Source organism: Aythya marila, assembly GCF_965140915.1.
Source record: "Aythya marila genome assembly, chromosome: 19".
Taxonomy (NCBI): Eukaryota; Metazoa; Chordata; class Aves; order Anseriformes; family Anatidae; genus Aythya; species Aythya marila.
This window is the reverse complement of record NC_139060.1, coordinates 5182646-5203273: the sequence shown is the minus strand read 5'-3', so window position 1 is coordinate 5203273 and position 20628 is coordinate 5182646. Positions and strand designations below refer to the sequence as shown.

At 37.9% G+C, this 20628-nt stretch overlaps 1 protein-coding gene across 1 annotated transcript in view; it reads left to right on the top strand.

Moving 5' to 3' along the window:
• CDK5RAP2 (CDK5 regulatory subunit associated protein 2) overlaps positions 1-20628 on the top strand; it is a 79287-nt gene that overhangs the window by 1887 nt on the left and 56772 nt on the right. Inside the window, 10 exon segments of the mRNA XM_082775421.1 lie at positions 314-381; positions 4820-4930; positions 5627-5703; positions 6782-6905; positions 9328-9479; positions 11391-11553; positions 12705-12758; positions 13192-13311; positions 13923-14015; positions 15685-15903. Coding sequence (XP_082631547.1) covers positions 314-381; positions 4820-4930; positions 5627-5703; positions 6782-6905; positions 9328-9479; positions 11391-11553; positions 12705-12758; positions 13192-13311; positions 13923-14015; positions 15685-15903 — 1181 coding nt within the window.

Here is a 20628-nt window from a genome sequence, read left to right as displayed (position 1 = left end):
CCCTGAGTCTAAGGTGGAGGTCTCTTCTGTGACCTGCAAGATACTGTGAGATTTGAATTGTTTTCTGGTAGCTTAACAGGACTTCATTTCTAATATCGGTCCCTTGCAGTTGCTCCCAGGACTTGTCTTTAAAAGTCCCTTTCGGATGCTTAACTTCAGTGTAGTTCATGATTTAACTGGGGGATGTTGGGACTTCCTTCAGAAAGAAGCGTAGATATTAACAATGTGGTAATACTAACACTTTGCCGTTTCCAAATTGAAACCTAGCTTAGATTCCTCTGCCTGAGCTTATTCTGTTTTCTCAAACGTCTAGGGTTACCGGATGTGGCAGAAGATACGATCTCACCAACTAGAGCTCGGACCATGAAGGACTATGAAAACGTAAGCAGACTTTTAATATAAGGCTCAGTGCCGGAGTTACGGATCGAGTTCTTTGTTCATGTCGTTCAAGGCAGATCTGTTACAGGTCTGATCATAACTACCTGTGCTTTGAAATTTCCTCTCTCTGCTTTTAAAAACAGGGGCAAAATTTTGTCATTGAGACTAGCCAGCTGCTGCTCTTAGGTTGTGAAACAAAAGCTGGCAACATCTGCTCAAAACTACGTGTAATCACCGGAAACATAAGAATGTGGTTTGCGAACCTGCGGTTGATTTCTTGTATTTCAAGAAAGCATCGACCTGGTCTTTGTTTATACCAGTATAGGACTTAGTATTTTAATTCACTGACAGCTGTGCAATACCTTTTACTTTTTGTGCTTATGTATAAGTGTGTTTGAAATGCTTTTGTTGTGAAGATCTGGTGTCACGGTGACAATTCTGTAGGCAGAACTGATTTTGGTGCTTACTGGAATACAAAGCACGATGTTGGATAATTTTTTTTTAATGTATTAACTGCATTGGTTGTTTCCACTGAATAAGCCATTTAAGTAATAAGTGAATTGTTTACAACTGCTGAATGATGGCTGGTTATAGCAGTGTTGCAGGACAATGCTTCTGTTAAAAGAAAAAAAATTGTTTAACTCAAGTTCTTATGATTGGTTTATGATTTGTGGCTTGCTATCTTCAGGAAGTGATTGAGTGCAGTTTTCAATGTGGTTCTATAACTTCTGTTACCTTATATAGCATTGCTAAGTTTTAAATGAGCTTTTCTTCTAAACTCTTTCTATTTTTGTTGCCTTCTTCTATCCCTTTGAAAGAAGAGCAATGTTCTTTGTTTAGAACTTAAAGCTTGTTTTGGGAAGCCTCAGTGAGGGATGTTTCTTACTGTCTCTATTTCACTTTCCCTTTTATTTTCATTTGTTGTTTGGGGTAGAAATGCTGCTTTGGCATTGGTACGTGCTTAAAATGTTTTGTGAAAGACCTCAGTTTAGAATGCATTCTGCAAGCTGTTTACTCTCTGCAATGTCCATTTTCACAGGGAGAAAAAGTTGTAGAAGTGAGGAAAACCTGTTGTTGGTTCTGTGTGATGGAGTTCTGTTTTCCTTTAGGAACTGGCAGAAAACCTTTGATCTCTGGTCCATGTTCTATGTTGTTGAGGTATGCTAGAGATGAGCTATTTCAGTCTGAGCTTCTATGCTGATGTGGAAAAGAAGGGGTCTCTCCACAGATCTGACTTCCTGGTACATATGGACCCCAGCTGTAGAACTCAGAGGCTTTGTGGTTGCCAACAGTACAATGAAGCTCAAAAATCCATTAAAGTAATAGCAGAAGAATCCATTAAAGGCAATTAAACACAACCGGAATTTCTGGAACTTCTGTTTTTGAGGTTGCTGGTAGCTGGAAGGCTAAGCTTGAGAAAGGCATTGCTTACTTCTGTGGTCCTCTTAATTTTTACCAAGCATCTAGAAGCTGTTAGATGTGCTTTTGGACTGACATTATAATCCTGTTCTTATCCTGCTTTAAAAGAAATCTTAATTGGCACTTTAAAGGTGCACACACACATGAAGTTACTGGTATCCGGTGCTATGTTATCTGCACAGGACACAGAAAAGAAATAATGAAAAGATTGGGCTCCTTGCCTTGCAACTCAGAGAGTCTGGGATGGATGTCATGGCCCTTGAATGGGTTAAGGATGGATCCATGTAGGAGAGGTTCCTTTTACATTTAGACCTGGATAACATACTGAGGTAGATTATCCTAAAGGTGTAGGTTTATTGGTATTTGTAACGTGTTCTGCTTTCTTGCAATATGGAAAAGGAGGAAACACTTGAAATTGGAAATATGATTATATGGGCAAAATGAAAGATATTAATTGAGGACCTTGTTATTAGGTGTTCATGAGTAGAAAGGATGATTGGTATCACGTTAGGGAACTTAGCAGTATGTGGTTGCTTTTTTTTGTCTTGTCCAAGCCACTTCGAGTTTGCTGTCTTGCAAAATGGTTTCTGTTGGCTGTGTGCTGTGAAACCACAGCTTCTGCTGACAGATGCTGCTCTGCATACAAGTGGTTCTGTGTAGATTTGGAAAGGATCTAAATTGAGCTAGGGAAGTGATATTTGCTGCCATGGTGTCTGTGGCGTGTAATTTTCTGTGTAGACTGTATTGCGTTGTCCTATGTTTTCATGAAGTCTCTCCTGCTTCTCTTTTATTCTTTAAACACAGAAATCAAAATGCATAAAAGAATTAAGCCCGGGTCCTTAAATGCAGAAGTTGAGAGCATTGCCATTAAAATTCCTTTGGTGTGTAAAATATGAGCAAGCTGTCTTTTATTAAGCTATAACTTTTTAATTGTAGTCTGCCTGAATTAACTTTGCTCTAAGAAACTGAATGTCAGAGATAACATTTATTTATTGCTCTTACTGGCTTATGTTTGCATCGTGTTCTGCTTGCCTTTTGGAAACTGTGCACTTAAGCTCTTTGGTTTATTTCTGTTGCCTCTGAAATAGATGGAAGTAAAATTAAGGAAGGCCAAGTTCTGAAATTATTTTTCTTTTAAACTCAGAACCCTGTTGAATGTGTGAAGACCAGAAGTTCAAGTGATACAGTTTCAAAGCCTTTGGGCTTTTCTGAATGAACAGACACAGACCAACTGTTAGGACTGATCCCCTGAGGGCTGAAAAAAAAAAAAAAGGCTGTGAGGTCTGCTCTCACTTGTTGCACACAATGCTGAGCCTGTTGGGGCAAAGCTCAGACACACACAACTCTTGCTGCACTTAATAAATCGTTAAATTCCTTTGTTCAAAATAAAGATTTTGATTTTGAGCAGCACTGAGATCATCGTGCTCTGTGACTTGAAGCAAAGCACAAAGTTCTGTTGTTGCAGTGCTTACATCCATCTGAAGGCTCCAGGACAGTTGCTGCAGTTACTCAAGGAGCCTCATGATCCTCATGAGGTGTGCCGTGCTGGAAGCGGTTACAGCTTGTGCACTTCGAGTTCATGCTCGCTGCTGTCTGTGGTCATCCAGTTGGAACTGCAATGAGTTAAATATGAGCACTGCGTTCAGCTCTGGGCCCCCAGCACACAAAGGATGTGGAAATGTTAGAGTGAGCCCAGAGGAGGCCACAGAGGTGATCAGAGGTTGGAGCACCTCTCCTGAGCTGAGAGAGCTGGGGTTGTTCAGCCTGGAGAAGAGAGGGCTCTGGGGAGACCTTACAGCAGCCTTCTGGTGCCTAAAGGGGGTTGCAGGACAGCTGGGGGGACTCCTCAGGGGTGCGGTGGTAGGATGGGAGGGCAATGGCTTTAAACTAAAAGGTCCCTTCCAACCCAAATCATTCTAGGATATCTTTGAACGCTGCTGTTGCTTTTGAAGACAGCCTTCTTCAGGATGTGTGCATGGGCCCCAATAGTTTGTGTGCTCCTCTGTATGTTAGTTGCTTGCGTGATATTTACTTGTGTGAATAATGAAGAGGCATCTTGCTGGGCAGAGATTATTAAGCTGAGGAATTGTTTGTGAGCGCGAGTTCAGAGTGCAGCTACAGAAAATAATCTTTCTAGGCTTTCACGAGCCAAGTATTTTAAAAATTGTATTGCTAGTAATTTTTACAAGTGGTACTCCACTCTTCTGGAAAAGCTTACATAAATATTTTATTAGTAGCTCTGTATCATATTAGATTTCCTTTTGCTGAGAGCATCTGACGGGGGCACAAGTCTTATTTGACTTAATGTTTTATGCTTGATCTCTTAAAAACTTTCAGAGGGAGACTCTTTTTAATGAAACCATCAGCTATGTTACTGCTTCTGCTGGTTCAAAAATCCTAAGTCCTGGAGGACTTATGTATGAAGCAGTTTTTTTTCCCAAAGAATTGTGCTATGAAATATGCGATTGGATAAAGATTTTATCGGTGGTTGATTTGGCTCTCCTGCCTTGTGTGCCTGTGGCTTTTCCTCCCATAAATAACACTGCCATCCTAAGCTTTAGCTGAGGAAATACTTCTGTTTTAATGTATCTTCTATAAAATAGAACTTGAAGAAAAAATAATTAGTTTTTTATTTTAAGATGATTAAAAAAAATCTCTTGGTTTCTTTTTGTGTGAAGATGGAAATGTTTTATTACTTAGAGAAGGAATATTCTAAAAAGCACCGTGCAGCAGCATGCTGACATGGTATTACGTGCGTGTTTTAAACAATGCTGGTTTATAGTTGTTGTTTCAGTGCTAGTCTCAGACTGTTGCAGGGCTAAAAATAAGCATATGTATGCACACATGCACATCTAACTGTCCAGTCGGTCAAATTCTGATCTGTGGCATTGTCTAGCACATCAGAGAGTAAAAAAACAAAACAAAACAAAAAAAACCAACAAACAAATGGTAGCAGCTTTCACTGTTTGCTTTCCTTGGTTTGAAATGCATGATATAATTTGCCAATTTTCCTATTTCACAGCAAATCACTGATCTGAAAAAAGAGAACTTCAACCTGAAACTTCGTATCTACTTCCTGGAAATGCGAATGCAGCAGAAGTTTGATGGTCCCACTGAAGAAATATACAAAATTGTATGTGTTTGAAGTATAGAATTACATCTCTTTTTGAAGAGATTGTTTAATGGGAAAGTTACCTGCTTTATGTGAGCTTCTAGAAAAAAGTCCTTTTTTTTTTTTAAGTTTGAAGAAGAATTTGAGTCTAGTGTTACATCTGGCATCATTATTTCAGGTTTACAAGTGCAAAGCACTTTACTTCCAGTCTACAAGGGAAAAGAAGTAATTTTGGTAATGCAATAGCATTAGGTTTCTTTCCTGTAATAGGATGGAGACTGAAGTCTCTCTTGATGGTTGTCATAGTAGTTAAATGCATAGGTGTTTATCTAGGTCGTGGTTTCAACTGAATACTGCTAGTTGGTCTTCTGTCCTGCTCTTCTACACCAGTGTCCTTCTTGTAAATACTCATGTATTGAAAAGTATGTCGGCTTGTGAGCCAAGTAGTTATCTATACAATGTTTTCCTGGGCTGAAATTAAATAATTTTAAGATTATTAAAAACCTCAAAAATTGGAAAAGAAAATCACAAGGGAAATATAGCTCACAGATAAGGGGAGAAAAACAAAACAAAGAAGGCTTGTAAGTCTTAGAAACTCCCAGGTTGGTCTGCACCACTCCCCATTATAACAAAGATACCTATACAGTGCCACTAATTTTTGTGTATGGTGACCTCTGAACTGTCTGCAGATACTTTACTTTCATTCTTATGTTCTAGAACATTGAGCTGAAAGTTGAGATAGAAAGTCTGAAGCGAGATCTGCAGGAGAGAGAAAAACTGCTCATCAAGGCCTCGTAAGTACCAGTGTATTTCCTAGTGCCTGTTAATTAAGACTTCCAAGATCTGGTTCCTATTTGCATGCTTTTTGCTGATACTTTAAGAATAAGATGATCCCAAAGGAGCGCTTTAGGGGAATTTATGTGGAAATTGCTTCACACATTATTGGAGCTATACATGTGAATTCTTATACATACAATGATGTTGCTGTAGTTATCCCTAAAGGTATAAATTAAATACAGTTGAACAAAGCATCTTATTATTCAGATAAATAAATGCAACTCCCTAGTTGAGAATGGGTTAGCATTCCTATTGTAGAAGTTAAGCTAAGGCTGACGATTGCCAGTAAAACTATTTCCTTATAGATACCTGGTTCAAAACTAATCCAAGTGGGCAGTGAAATACAGCTGTTGACTGCCTTGGTTTCAATGGAATTTTTTTGTGTGCCCTACCTCACATGGCATTGAATTGTTCCTAACTAGCCTTTTTTCAGTGGTTCAGAGAAGCCTAGTTTCAGGTTGATCCAGAGGACAAGTTTAATTTGTGCTTGGTCTCTCCAGTAGTTGTCAAAGGGTTTTGCTGGGCTTTGAATGGAACCTTGCAAAAATTCATAATAGGAAGCAAGATTTAGAGGGAAGTCATAAACAAGTGGTCATTCTTCCTTTAATAAGGAAACACTAGCTGTTCTTCTCTAACAAGGGATTAACAATTACTAAAAATGCAATTGGAGAGGTCTCAGCAGCTAAGTATCTTCAGTTTATTCCAGTGCTGCTTTTTGTAGCAAACACAGCTTCATTGAAGGCTTGATACTGTATTTGGAAGCTTTAAATATGGAGGAAATAGTAACACTTTCATTGCATGCTTATTCATTGTGACAAGGCTTGTGTGGAACTCTCATTGCTTTACATCAAGCAGAGACTATACCACCAGAATTGCTATATAGCATGTAGACGTTTGTATTTAATCTTAAAGTGACAAGCAGGTACAGATAAAGTGGAAGGAACTTGCTTCTGCATAATCCATCAGCTGCTTGCACTTTAAATGTTTTCTACTGTGATAGGCAGTGGGATTTCAATCTATATTATGGTCTTTCAGTAAGGCAGTTGAAAGCCTGGCCCAGGGTGGTGATGCTGAAATACAACATGTGAAAGAGGAGGCACAAAAAAAGTTACAAGAAATGGAGGAAATCCTGACTGGCAGAATAAACCTTCTGGAAGAGGTGAGTGCCTGAAACTGAATGCATAGTTAAAAATCTGTACTTTCTTTGTACTGTTGTCTGAAGTTTGACAGTGTGATCTGCCTGTATTTTCAAAGTTGTTTCAGCTTTCCTGGAAAAGCAGACAGTACTAATCTAGGGGAACGGGGAGGAAAAAATATGAAGGGGGAGAGCAATGAAAGGGAAGGTGGTGTTAGCTGCTCTTGAAACACTAAATAGGAGAAAAGCAGTTCTTCAGGAAATTCCTACCTGTTGGTGCTGTTCAGATATGTTCAACACACCTTTAAATCTTGAATTCCAGTGGGGCAGCTTCATTTTCAGAACTGCACTCTTCTTTAGAAGAAGATGGGCTGCATTTTGAACGCATCTTCTGATAAGGTGTCAGCTTCATAAATAGCTGCAACTACTCTTTAAGGGCTCCTGTCATTGTCATATCATCTTTCATATGGGAACTTAGTTTACCACTATAAATTCGAGATTCTGTTGCTTTTCTTTATCTCCACTCATGTGTTCATTATAGACTGAGAGATGCTACCTACTTATGGCAGTTCCTGTGTAAATGGGCTAGTGAAAACTTCCTCGCCTTGTTCCTGCTTGTCTTGTGATCCTTTGTTGGTGATCAGCCGAAAGTTACTGGCTTTTGCTGTCACCAGATCACCGTTTTGCATAACCTTTTCTTGTGGCAGAGGATATTTTTTTTTTTTTAACAATGCATTTTGGAATTCCTTGCTGTCTGTGGTTGCTTATTCCTGTATTTATTGCTGAGCTATCTTAACAGGGGAATTGTTTTCACATTTTCCTGTTTTTTGTAGTGTACAGGCACCATAAAAGGGAAAAAAAAGTCCCGTATAGATAACGTGCTTCCTGAAAACAAGGGGAGCACTGTGTTTTTTTGTTTGTAAAAGAACAAATTTGGTATTGAATGGCCTGTACTGGAAATATTTCTGTAAGTTATATAGATACAAAATCCCTTACCAAGTGCATACAGTGAATGATGCAAAACAATTGTGGGTATGTACCCATGCTTGTGAGGGAACAGAAGTTTGGTCCTCTTTTGTAAGTAAATAGAAATAGCAGAAAGATGGGGTTTATATTCCAATTTTTGCATTCCAGTCCCTAAAGAATGAATTGGTCCTGGAAGCTACTGGTAGCATGTCATGATGGCATTTTCTATCAGGGTGACTTCACAGTGTATATAAAACAAGCAGCTCCTTCAGAGCTGATGCAGGGAGAATCTCCATGGCCTGTTCTTTAGTGGAATTGGGGTTTCTCAAAGCATTCTTTGTCCTATTGGATAGGTAGAAAAGACCCCAGATTACGTATTCAGTAGCAAAACCAGCCTGTCAGACTGGTGTTTCCCACATCTGACAGGTAGAGTGGCAAATACTCTTATCTCATGATGCTGTAGTACTTTCTGCAGTCTGAAGGTACTGTTGACCTCTAATGTTAATTTTATTTTGTTGGTAAATGTAAGCACTGCAGAGCAGGATTAGTCACTTGCTTATGTAGTGCAGTATGATTACACAGATCCAGGTAACACTAACAAAGATGAATTTCCTTTGGAGTTTTTAATTGAAAGATGAATACTGGCAGAACAGCTCTTCAGGAGAGGGAGGGAGCAGTGAATTCTAGCAGTGAAGGGCTTGTTCTTCATCCCCTTTCGCCAAGAGAAATGCTTTTTAGTATAGGCTTGAGGGGGAATTACTCATTAGACTATATGGAGGCTTTTAGATTATAGAAAGCAAAATTCAGTGAGCACAGCAGGGAAGCTTGCAACAGAAAAATGAAGATCTGAAACACATTTTATGAAGTTTATGTCAGCTTGTCTTTGTTTTTTTTTGTTTGTTCCCCATCTCAATGGGTCACTAGAGGAAGTTGGGTGGAATATCTAGGTGTTACCTCTGTTTCCGTTGCTGTTCAAGAGAAGAAAATCTGGCTCATACTTACCAGTTCTTGTAAGATATTATAAATTATCTTTAAAAGTTCCAATTAGCTACAGTGAGCCTATGAATATTAATTTCATATCTGAAAGGAAAAAAAAACACAACTTTTTTAACCTCTTAAATTTAAGTCTAACTATTAGTTCTGATAGCAGGAGGGAAGTGGGATAAAGCCAAATTATATTAAAGCAAATTCTAAGAGCTAAATCTGAAGTCATAATGCAGAGGCACTTTTGTTCCCTGTTCTGCTGTTGGCTAGGAAATTTGATATACTACTTCCCTTTATGCACCGCAGAAAATGGATTAATATTGGAAATGCAATCATGAAAAGTTCAGAAATGTTTGCAAAGTACTTGAAATAATTAGTAAAAATTGTTAATTTAAACATTCCAACATGTTTGGTAGAAGAAACTTCAATATATGAAAAATTTTGTGAGCATTTTTTTCTTGTAGACAACAGGATTGTTTTTTTGTTTTAATTACAGAATCTTAAAGCTGCCCAAGAAGAGGCAGAAAAAGCCATTGTGATGACAGAGAAGGAGAAAGCTCTAAGAATGGCTGCTGAGCAGAAACTTTCTTCAATTCCAAATGTCCATGCAAAGGATCTTCATATGATTGCAGAAGCTGACAAAGACAGGTCAGAATTCTTGCTGGTGGTATTTCTAACCAGCGGAAATTTTTTACTGTTGAAATGTGAAGAGTCAACATGGATAAAGATTTTAATGATTTGTTTCTGCCCTCAGATGTATGATTGAGTGTTACTGGATATCTAATCAGCTAGTAAATGTACACAGTGACCAGTTCACATGCTTCATGATATCAAAATCATCTTTAAAAGCTGTCTGAAAGTGTAAAAGAATTGGCATGCATGTGACATGCTCATGCTTTAAAGCTTCTTTGCAACTTTGCTGACTTACCTTCTGCTTCTTGCCTGAGCCATTGCTGAATAGAGATCGACTCTTCCAGTTGTTCGCTTCCTGCTTTCATGGCGTTTACATGCTCTTCAGTCCCAGTGGTGTGTTTGTTGAGGTTGGGAAATCAAATGGGAAAAGAGAAATCATGTATGAGTTTCTTGGTTTTGATTGTGCTTTGCAAAACGCTGGTTTTGCTTTGTTTGGCAGGTAGCTGAAAGGGTGCTTGAGTTGTTCAATAACCTTAGTTGGGGAGAATGTGTACAGTTAGATCTCAATGCTTTGGAGAATTGACTTTTTTTCTAATATTCAAATACATGTAGGGTGAAATACACATCTGGTTAACCTTCTAGTAAACATTGGTTAACTTGGGTGCGCGAGTCTGGGGTGGAGAAGAGAAGATTGTTATGACTCATAATACTTCAGAGTATCCTCTTCTATCCTTGTGTGACTGAACCCTGCAGTTAACTGCGCTGAGTCACTGCGTAATGGGACTATCCTGGTAATGGAAAGTTATGTTGGCCTGAGGCTTTCATTTCATCGGTTTTATATTACAGTAGGACCAAAGCAAGGTTTGCTGTATTTTCCAGACAGCTTTTGTAAAAGCATACAGATTGAAAACTGCACATCTGAACTCTATAGTATCATAAAATTATGAAGTTGTTCTAATAGGTTCTGCTACTGCACCCTGAGTGACACCACAGTAATTATAACCTGGCTGCCAGGCCATCTCCCTCCCTTCCCCTTTATCTTTCCTGTCTTCCTCTTTCAATCTGTTAGACCTCTGCGTGAATGCAGTTGCTCCCCTGAGTGACTTGAGTTGGGAAGGAGTGCATTATGAAAGCAGTCCCTTTCAGATGTACCTTAGTTGTCAGCTCTGGAGCTTGTGAGAAAACAGCGCTTGAAGTGTGGAAAGAAATTTTCAGTCCTGAATCACTAAAGTGAAGACTGTGGAGTAAGGAACATTTTTTTCGGTGATTCAGTGTTGGCAGGATCTTCTATAATGACATGCCAATAGATCAGTGTAAGTATTCGCAGGACCAGATAAACAGTGCTGATGGAGGAAGATATTTGACTCCTTGAAGTGAACCACACGTTAATGTGCAGCTCTTTAAACTTGTCTGGCAGTAGCATATCCATAATGCCTGTTGTATTAAAAGATGCTTTTGCCATCTAGATTACAAAATACTACGAGAATCACAGCTGTGAAACTAGAAGCAGCTTTAGCCACAAATACACTTGAAAGTAGGTACTTGAGGGATGCTTCATGATAGCATGTAAGGATACAGAGCTCTGTGCACTAGGAAGTGGAATGTATTGGTAAGCTTTTTGTGTATCATAAAGGACAATGGAACTAAAATACTGAAGCTTAAGTGTTTACATTTAAAATGGTACTGGAGGAAAACAAAATAGAGTGCTTTGCAGATAGCTCAATCCTGTTTGTTGCTTGCTTTAAAGTGATGTAATCCTTTTCTGGCTTCTCTGGAGGATGAAGAGGTTCTGAAAGTGCTCCCTTAAATTTTACAAGTGTTGTCTGGAGTCTTCACCTAGGAAAGCTGTCTGTGAGATTTACTGCATTGACTGGAGAGTTGATGGTAGATGATGCAAGATTAATATTAAAAATTTTATAATTTTAGACTTATAGAGCAACTGAATCTGTCTTTGAAAAGTAAAGAAGCTATAATTCAACACCTCGAAGAGGAAAAGTCTCAGAGTGGATCTTGTGATGGGAACTTATCAGCAGAAAAAATCAGAGAACTTACCATTGCTTTGAGGCATGAAAAAGATAGTGAGATAGAGGTGAGGAAACTGATGGAACAGTTATACCTTGTAAATCTCATGTGGTCTAGGATTTTAAAGGTCCAAAAGGTCTTGTGCATGATGGTGTATGAGTAACAAGTCATTAAAAAAAATCCTTCTCCACAGTTATTCCACCCCGCTCTTCTCCATCCCCTAAACATTCATTGTTTATATTGTGGTTTGGCAGTCAATATTCATCCTTATTATCCATGCTTACTGTTCTTTCAATGAGAGATCATTTCTTGCAGACTTTATACCTGTGTTTTATTACAAATACTGTGCAATTGCTTTATAGAAATAAGTGTATACATGTATGGGGTGGGTGTATGTAAAAGCTATCTGTCGATACATGACATAGTACATATAGCTGTATTATAACTTAAAATTATAGAAGTTAAGAATGTGACTAGAGAATTTGTTTTTAGAGTTTTTCCACTGTTTTTTGAGTCTTGAGAATGATCCATTCTCAAGTACCAAAACACCTTTTTGTTGTTTCTGTCAAGAACAGACAAAAGGACAAATAGTTCAGTCATGAACTGATTGTCCTTGTCTGATTAGTTGAATTAAAAGTTTGAGGTTTGGGTCTTACTACATCTAAATCAACTTGTCAGGAAAACCTACCCTAGTTTCACAAAAATACTTGTGTCAAGGTGAAAAAAGGGTCATCTTTAATCATTTCAGAGGTGGACAGACTATCATCCTTTTGGGGTACTGTACTGAAGAGAGAAATTAGAATACATCTGCACAACTCCATTTCTATATATGATTACTCCTTAGAAAAAAAACACAACCAAACCAAACAAAAAAAATTCCCCAAAGAAAAGTCCTAACAAACATATCCCGTAATAAAAGCGTCCTGCTGATATAAGTCTTATATAAATAATGCATAAAAATGTGGTTTTGTTAACTTGTACAGCTGAGTTATCCTGTCCCATTGAAGGGTGCTTCATACAGTGCCCCAGCAGACTTTCAGGAAGCACCTGATACAATATATTCATGCCAAAATGTTGAATGTTGTACAATTCTGAGGTGTATATGAAGTTTGTTCCTTAAAGCTTTGAAGCTTGTTTTATTTCATTTTAATGCTTAATGGGTTGCATTTGTGTTTAGAGTCAATTTACTTGACCATAGCAACTGTTTTGTTCTTACAGGCTATTAGAATGGAGCTTAAAAATGAGAGAAATTCCTTTGAAAAAAAGATCCAGGTAAGTCCTAGTCTTGTTTCTGTATTTTTGACCACTTAAAATGCATGTTGGGATTTCTTCTGTTATGTCTTCATAGATACAGAGAGGCCTTGACTTGAAAAGAAGCAAAGCAGGTACTTTGGTAACTTTATTTTTTAAAGGGAGGTTACAGGAAGGATCCCCTGTTTTTTGAAGCAATTTTCAGTAAGTTAATAGGCATGTTCATCAAATACTGAAGCTGTATGGTTGATACTTGTGGCCAGCACATGAGATTTAGCTTCTTTTACTGTATTCCAGGCATATCTTTAAGACGATGAGTTGCATTTGGGACTATATTTAATACAAGTAATTTGAGTAATAAGATATAAGAACTCTGAGAGAATGTACTTCTTAATGTGCAGTTACAATATGTCTTAGTAGAAAGTTAATGCAACTTTGACATAATCTAATTTAGTCTCTTCAAGAAGAGCTGCAAGAGAGAGAAAACGAGCTTGCTGTTGAAAAGAAGAATGGTTTGAAAAGGGATAAAACCATTCAAGGGCTAACTGTTGCCTTAAAAGCAAAGGAAAAAGAGGTATGATGTCTGCAATCTTGCTGGTTTTGTAGAACTATCACTGGCACGGGGTGTGCATGTTGTGTGTGTCACAGGGATTGTTTGATCTCACTTGTAACTGTTTAGGAAGCTTCTAGTAGGTCCTAAATTGCTGCTGTCATGTCTGTAAGCACTTCTGTTTCTTACCTAGAGTTTTGTGTCTTTGACTGGAGGGAGTGGGGAAGATACTTAACTGATTCTTTGTCCCTTAAGAATTTAGAGGAAAAATGTTTTCAGTTGCACACTGCTTTTTATCAGCTCTGAGCACCACTTAAAAGGTATGAAAAGTATTTTTTTCTTGTTGAGTAAGTGGAGCTGTCAAAGAAAGGTAAAATAGTGGGTCAATGCCAGATGAAATTTGGATTTTATGGAAGAGTGGGAAATGTTTAACTTGAGTGATAGGTAGTCTAGTGAGTGTTGTATAAGCCAAGTTGCTTTATGTGAGATTTATTATGATGTATTTGATGTTTTTGTTCTTAAAAGTATTTGTTTTGTGTAGTTGGATGGATGGGTAATGAGATGGTGGGATAGCTATTACTGAATCACCATCCCTTGGAAATAACTTTCTAGTGTTCGTTTTACTTTACTTAAAGAATGAGGAACTTGGTTCTGAAATTGAAGATCTAAATGCTTCACTGACTAAGGCAAGAGAGGCAACTCACAAAGCACACATGCAAAAATTCAAGGTAAGAAGCAAGCAGTTAATGTTTTTTTCTTCCCTGCAGCTCCCTTTTCCATAATACCATATAGCAGGTACAGCTTTGTACATTTGAAGGTAAAGGAACGGAAAGTAATTTAAAGTACTTTTTTGAATGCTTAATTTTCTTATGAAACAAATTTCCCCAAAACATTTCTGCTTAAATGATCGAGTCTTAAAATGTCCGATTTCTTATCTTGTTTTTTCTTCTGTAACAACTGAGAAGGGAGGGAGAAAAGTGTAAAAGCAAATGAGGGGAAAAAATGAAGACACTTGTGAAATTGAGATAATACTGAGTTCTTTATTGACTTAAGAATGTTTTGGTGGTTCTTCAAAAGTATGCTAACAGCACACTCTTCCACATAAGCAGAATTGAACCTAGGTATGAGAGACTTGTATTTCTTCACATAACGAATACGAAACCACTATCTATAAAATAGTGGAGTGTTGTGAAAATGTGATTTAGTAATGCTTTTGTGTGTGCAGAGGAGAGAACTTTATCATAATCTATGCATTATAAAGGTCTTAATCTGTCAGATGAGAGAAAGAAGTTTGATTTTAAAATAGACTGCAGAATATTTACCAACTCACTTCAAAATGAAGTCTATTAAAAGGTGGACTTGGAGCTTTCAGTAATCATTACTGATTAATGGCAATAATGACTCTTTCATTATGATGATTGTTCATCCACTTGGTCTCTTACCTCAGCAGGAATGGAAGAGGTTCCATATGCGTGCTTCCAGTCTACACTCTGCTGCAGTTTTGTGACTGTATAATTTTTTTGATTTGGAATAGTGTTTAGTATCCAGAGCACCTCCATTTCTTCAAAAGCTACATAATTTGACTTAAGCCCAAATTTGTGAACTCTACGGAAAAAAGTACATCCCGTGTCATCTTAAAGTCATTTTGGCCTGTCTGTGAACCTGTAGCTTATGTTTGCTACTTAACACCACAGAAGCCCAGTGTTTTTGAATTACTCTAATTTTAACCCTTTTATTTTTGAGCTTGATTATTTTTGAGAAGTTCTGGGTTTAAAAAGTATGCAAGTAATTCTTCCTGTCTACAGGATCCATATTGCTCTTTCACAAACTATGCAAGCCTTTCTCCTCATGACTCTGCTAGTTAGCTACAAACTCGAGTTGAAGGTAGCTTTCAGTGAGTAGATTGTGCTGCATAGACTTCTACCCCTGTCACCTGTGTTGTGAACTTCAAGGAGACCAGTTATAACAATATTTGATAGGGAAGAACAGAAATCACGCTTGCTATTTCATATACTAAATATGCTTATGACTTGGTAACTACTTGACCTAGTCTGGATTCACATTGACCCCAAAGTAGTCATCTTCATCTAATGAGAGCTTTGGGAATCGATAACAATATGGTCTCATTTGCCTTATGGGCTCCTTTGCAGATGAACCTTTATCTAATTCTCAGTTATCTCTAAGACTGTCTTATGCTGGAATGTCACTTTTGACATCAGATACTCAAGAAAATTTTCAGTGTAATGTTTGCCTTGTTCAGGTAACTGTAATTTCACTTTTTTACCTTAAGGTTGGTGTGCTAGAAGGATCATGTGTGTGGTGGAAGCAACAGAAGTAGAGACTCCTAGGTTCTACAGATTACCCTTATAGGCTTTGAATGCTGCTTTTATGTTTCAGGGTGCTGAGGATTATCAAGCTCTCTTGATAGAAAAAGAGACCCTCTTAGCAGAGCTGCGTTCAGAAAACCTTACAAAGGATGCTGAGAACCGTAAACTACAGAGGAGGATTAAAAGGACCGATCAAGAGCTAAATGATTTGAATGTAGAAAGAGAGAAAATGGAGAAAGAGCTGGATGAAGCACAACTACAGAAGAGCAGAAGTGACAAAACTATTAATGTTATTATCACTTTTTCTTTTATTTCATAAAGTTTAAAAATACTCTTTTTATATGTTACTAGCATGTCCTTTTCTAACAAATTTATATTTTTAACTTGAAAGCTTTCTTGAAAAGCAAATGCATTTGTCTGAAGTCAACGTTCAAAAGAATGTGGCCAAGCAGACTGAGGAAAATTCTGGCACTTAGTCTGCAGAGAAAAATATCTTTTTATAACAAATTTCATTTTGGTAGCCTTAGTCAAGTCCTAGATAAAATAATTAACTTTTGTAAGTGGTAAATGTTAACTATTGGTTTCTAATTCTTGATGGTAGTCAGAACTTGCACGACAATGTCTTATTTCTGCTGTATTTGCTTTGTTACGTTGGTATATTGTCTTAGAAGAGTTAAAGTAGTGCACTTTAAGTTCTAAGACAATGCAGGAGTAAGCCACTTGTGATCTTAAGCCAAACTTCAGCTTGCTTTTTGCTAACATAGCTTGGTCACTGTAAAGGCTGTATACTAATATCAGTTTTTGCTTGTAAAATCCCCAAAGCACAGGATTAGTCAATCACAGTTTGCTGTAAAAAAAAAAAAAAAAAAAAAAAAGTGCTATTTATGTTTGTTAATTTTCCTTCCTATTCTTTTTATTTTTTTTTAACCTTAGTGTAAATGTCTGCTTGAGCTCTTCTGCTTCTAACATGCACAGCTCGTTCAACAAAGTGAAGGATCAGGTTTCTTGTTCTCATCCTTTCTTCAAAGGATGCACTTGCTGCTGAGTGCTTGACATAATGTACTTCTCACCTGTATGTCATGTCATGTGGATTTTTCTGAAGTCTTACAGTTGCTTTTCTTAGGGCAGCATCTGCATAATGAGTGGACTCCTGCCCAGGTTGCACAGGCTGGTACACTTCACTTAAGGATTAGCCTCTTGCTGTATTTAGTAACATAAAAGATGAAATGAGGTTGCATTTCTTCACTTAATATTTTGCTCTATTTATTAAATAAGCACCTCACGAAATAAAGCATGTAGACGTGGAAATTGCTGCACTGCAATATTACATAAAACCAGTAGAGGGATCTCTTTACCTACAAACAAATAAGGTCCCTTCCTCCCCTACCTTCCCCCTGCAGTTATTTAACTTACCGTTTTCGTTGATTGTCAACTGCGGTTAGGCTGCCGTCACACAGTCTCTATCTTTGCTGTGCTTTGAAATTTCTTCTGGGTGTTGAGGTTAAGGGGAGAAAGAACAGATAGCTCCTGTCAGTAAAACAGCCACAAAGAACATATTTTATTGATTTAAAGTATTTTATCTTTAACTGTCTTCTCCATTCAGAGCCTTTTTTCATCTTTCAGGGGAGCTAGAATATAAATCTTTATAGGAAAGGCAGGAAAAATAGGACTGAGTAGGGATTTGCCAGGGGATTCGAAGTTGCTTGTATTACAGAAGCCTATTTGACTCCATTATGTCCAAGTTTTTCATGTAAATGACTAGTTCCTTGGGGGAAAGCATTCCTGCCAAAAGATGAGCAGTCTTTTAAAAATTATATCCCTAACCTGTTTCCTATTCCTTGCAGAACGGCTGTTTCAATTTCAGAGTTGCTAGTACATTTAGATATAGCAGCCCTGCCTGTGAAATGTTGCCCATTAAGTAGTAGATATGTGTGAGTAAAAAAATATGCTGTGATATTTTGCTCTTTGACAAATAGAAAACCACTTCAGTCATCTGATGCAAAATTCTTATGAGACAGCCCTAAAAATCCTATTCTATTTATTCTCTGAGAAACCTACATATCAGTGTTTCTGCTCTGTTAGGATGAAGCTAGCACAGGTGTGTCTAAACTGTAGAAATTGCCATTGACATCTGTAATGAACTGCTGTCTTAACTCTTCCTTCACTCCCAGGGAAAGTTTTAGACTTTTCCTATTGTGTTGTTGGGGTAATCTCAATTTTTTTGCATATATCTGTCTGGGCAAACGAGCACACGCAGAACCTTAGAGAGCCAGAAGAGGTACTTCTGCCTTGTTGAAAGCCAGTTTGTCTGGAGGTGATTAGTCATTACTGTCCTTGGATGGAAGAAGGTTAAACTAAGTTAATTAAAATTGCTAAATGTGACCTGATCATCCACATCAGACCAAACTACTGCTCAGTAGCAGGAGGCTTTTGCAGCAACACATGTTCTTGAGTGCTCTCCATGCCTAAGGGGGGGTAAATGCCCTGCCTTTTTACTGAGTCAACTCCAAAAGCAAAAACTTTCAGGTCAGTGCTTTCCAGAAGCTGCTGTTAGGCAGTAGTTCAGTGTCATTTTAAGCTCTCTGAAATAACCTTTGGGCATATGTTCTCACAACTGATGAGCAATAACCATCAACACACCCTTAATGCTGCATCCCTTGGCCACATTGCTGTGTCTGTAGCAGCTCAGTATTTCCTCGTCAAAGAGTTTGTTCAAGCTCAGATCATTTTAAACATGAAACTGTTCTTTCTCCAGATCTAAATGCAGACAATTAGAGCATGTTTACTTGTTTTTCATAGTTGATCACTTGATTAGGGGAAATGCAGAGTAACTCATTAGGTAGACTTTATTACCTAGTATTCCTACTTGCCGTTCAGCCTGAGAGGGAGGTTTTGGAGCCTCATGACTTAATTATTCACCAACCTGTTTCCCATCTGACAAGGAGGGGGAGGCATCTGCTCCAGTCTTTGACATTACACTGCTTCGCGTTCATTTTTCTTAGCTCAACTCTCATTAATCATAGAAAAGTCTCTTGGGGAAAAAGGTTGGCAGAAGGAATAGCGAGGTTTATGCTCTGAGAACCATAGGTACTCTATTATCCTTGCAGCTCAATGTATAGAAACCAATAGATTTTCTCCCAGACAATTTGAGTGGTCAATGAGTTCAAGCAACCTGCTATGGTGATGGATAGTTTTGTGCATTACAGAATTCTGCGTTATGCAAAGAAACTAACTCTCAGTCTCAACTCTGACTTGTTTGGGAAGGATTTAAGGGAACTTTGTGGGCAGAATTAGTGGAGATGAACTCAAACTACAAGTCTCTTGCAGGCTTTTCTTTTTTCTGTTTTCTGCAATAACACGTGTTGGCAGTCCAGCTCTTTCCCTAATTCTTGCCATAATGTATGTGCTGTTTTAAAGGCAGAAGCTTGGTCTCTGTACCTGACAAGTGTTGCACACTGAAAAGTCTGAGACTAGGTCATCAACGGTGTAGTACTGTTATTGCAACAGTATGCTTACTATCTGGGCATGCCTGCGTCTTCTCTTAAATCTGTTTAGGGTTTTCATAAAGAGAAATCATGGAGTATTGGTCATTGAAGTTACAGTACAGATCATGAGTGTTTCTTCGAAGTTGGGTTACACAACAGCACAGTGGTACAACAGCACAAAAAATGATGCAAAAATAAAAAAGAGTGACCTTTGCAGTGCATCATGAAACTCATAATGCTGCAGTTAGTCCTTTACTTTCACTTCAAGTGTTGTATGCGATGTGACCCACTTGAAGAGTTGCATAGCTTGAAGCCAAAAGGCTCAGTGGTTATGAGATGTTACACAACTTCCAAAATAACTGCTCTGTGCTGCAGTCTATGGTTTTAGTTAGTAGTTAATAGAAATAGAAGCATATTTGAGACTTTGAACATATACACAAAATTTGGACTTGGTTTTGCAGTTCTTCATTTTTCTTTGGCAAACAAGCAGTCCTTTTGGTCATGAAAAAAAATACCTTTATTGATTTGCAGAACCGAGGGTATAAGCATACAATAACATTTGATGAGTTTTTGGGGGGAGCTATTAGCGATGTCTTAGCTGATTCCTGGTAATGAAGCTAAGATTAAGCAAGTAAACCAAAAGGCATCGCAAATGACAATTTGTGTTTAATGTGCAAAATAAACAGAAATAAAACACTGCAGTAGTAAAGCGATGTTAAAGATTTGATGTGAACCTGCATGAAGCAAGGTAATTAAGTCAAGAAAAGGACATAAAACAGTTTGTAAAGAGAATGCAATTAAAGTGTCACTAGTACTATTTCCCTGTACTTAGAATAAGAAACAACTATTGAATTTTAAATCCCAGCGGAGGCAAGTGGAAAGTTTATAGGTGACTACCATATGTGCAAACTATTTAAAGGGCTTATGGTACCTCACAAATGGGCCCTTTTGTGAAATAAAAGGAGCACATTTATTTGAAGATGTAGGCTGTGCTACCCAATTCGTTGGGTCTGAGGAGTTTAGATAATACAAAGGCTTCTGTAAGTTTTAGTTGTTTAATTTTAAGCAACAGTGCCTTTGTAAAAGGCTTCTACTTCCCCTTTTCCACAGTCTTTGCAGTAAATGTCCTAGGTCATCTTGCAAAATAAAAACTTAGAAAATGAAGCTTTGTGTATATACAAGCTATGTATTTTTCAGTTTGAAACTTCTAACAGATCAGCAAAAAAGTTGCATTGACACAAAGGGTGGTAGTGGGAGAAAAGCTGAAATGGTAGAACATTATTGGAGCCTTATTTAGCTTTTCCAGTGCTCTGTGTGCCTGCACTTTTCCACTCTATAACTGGAAACTGGCTATTAATAACGCGCTAATAATTTCATCCATATTTTCATTGATTCAGTGGTTTTCCCAGTTAGTAGTAAAATGTAAAGAATAAGAACTATTTGATGTTATTGAAGGGAACCAAAGGTTTTACCTGGTGGGTAGATTTTCAGATGGCAATTTTTTGATTGAAATAGGACAGTGTCAGTAG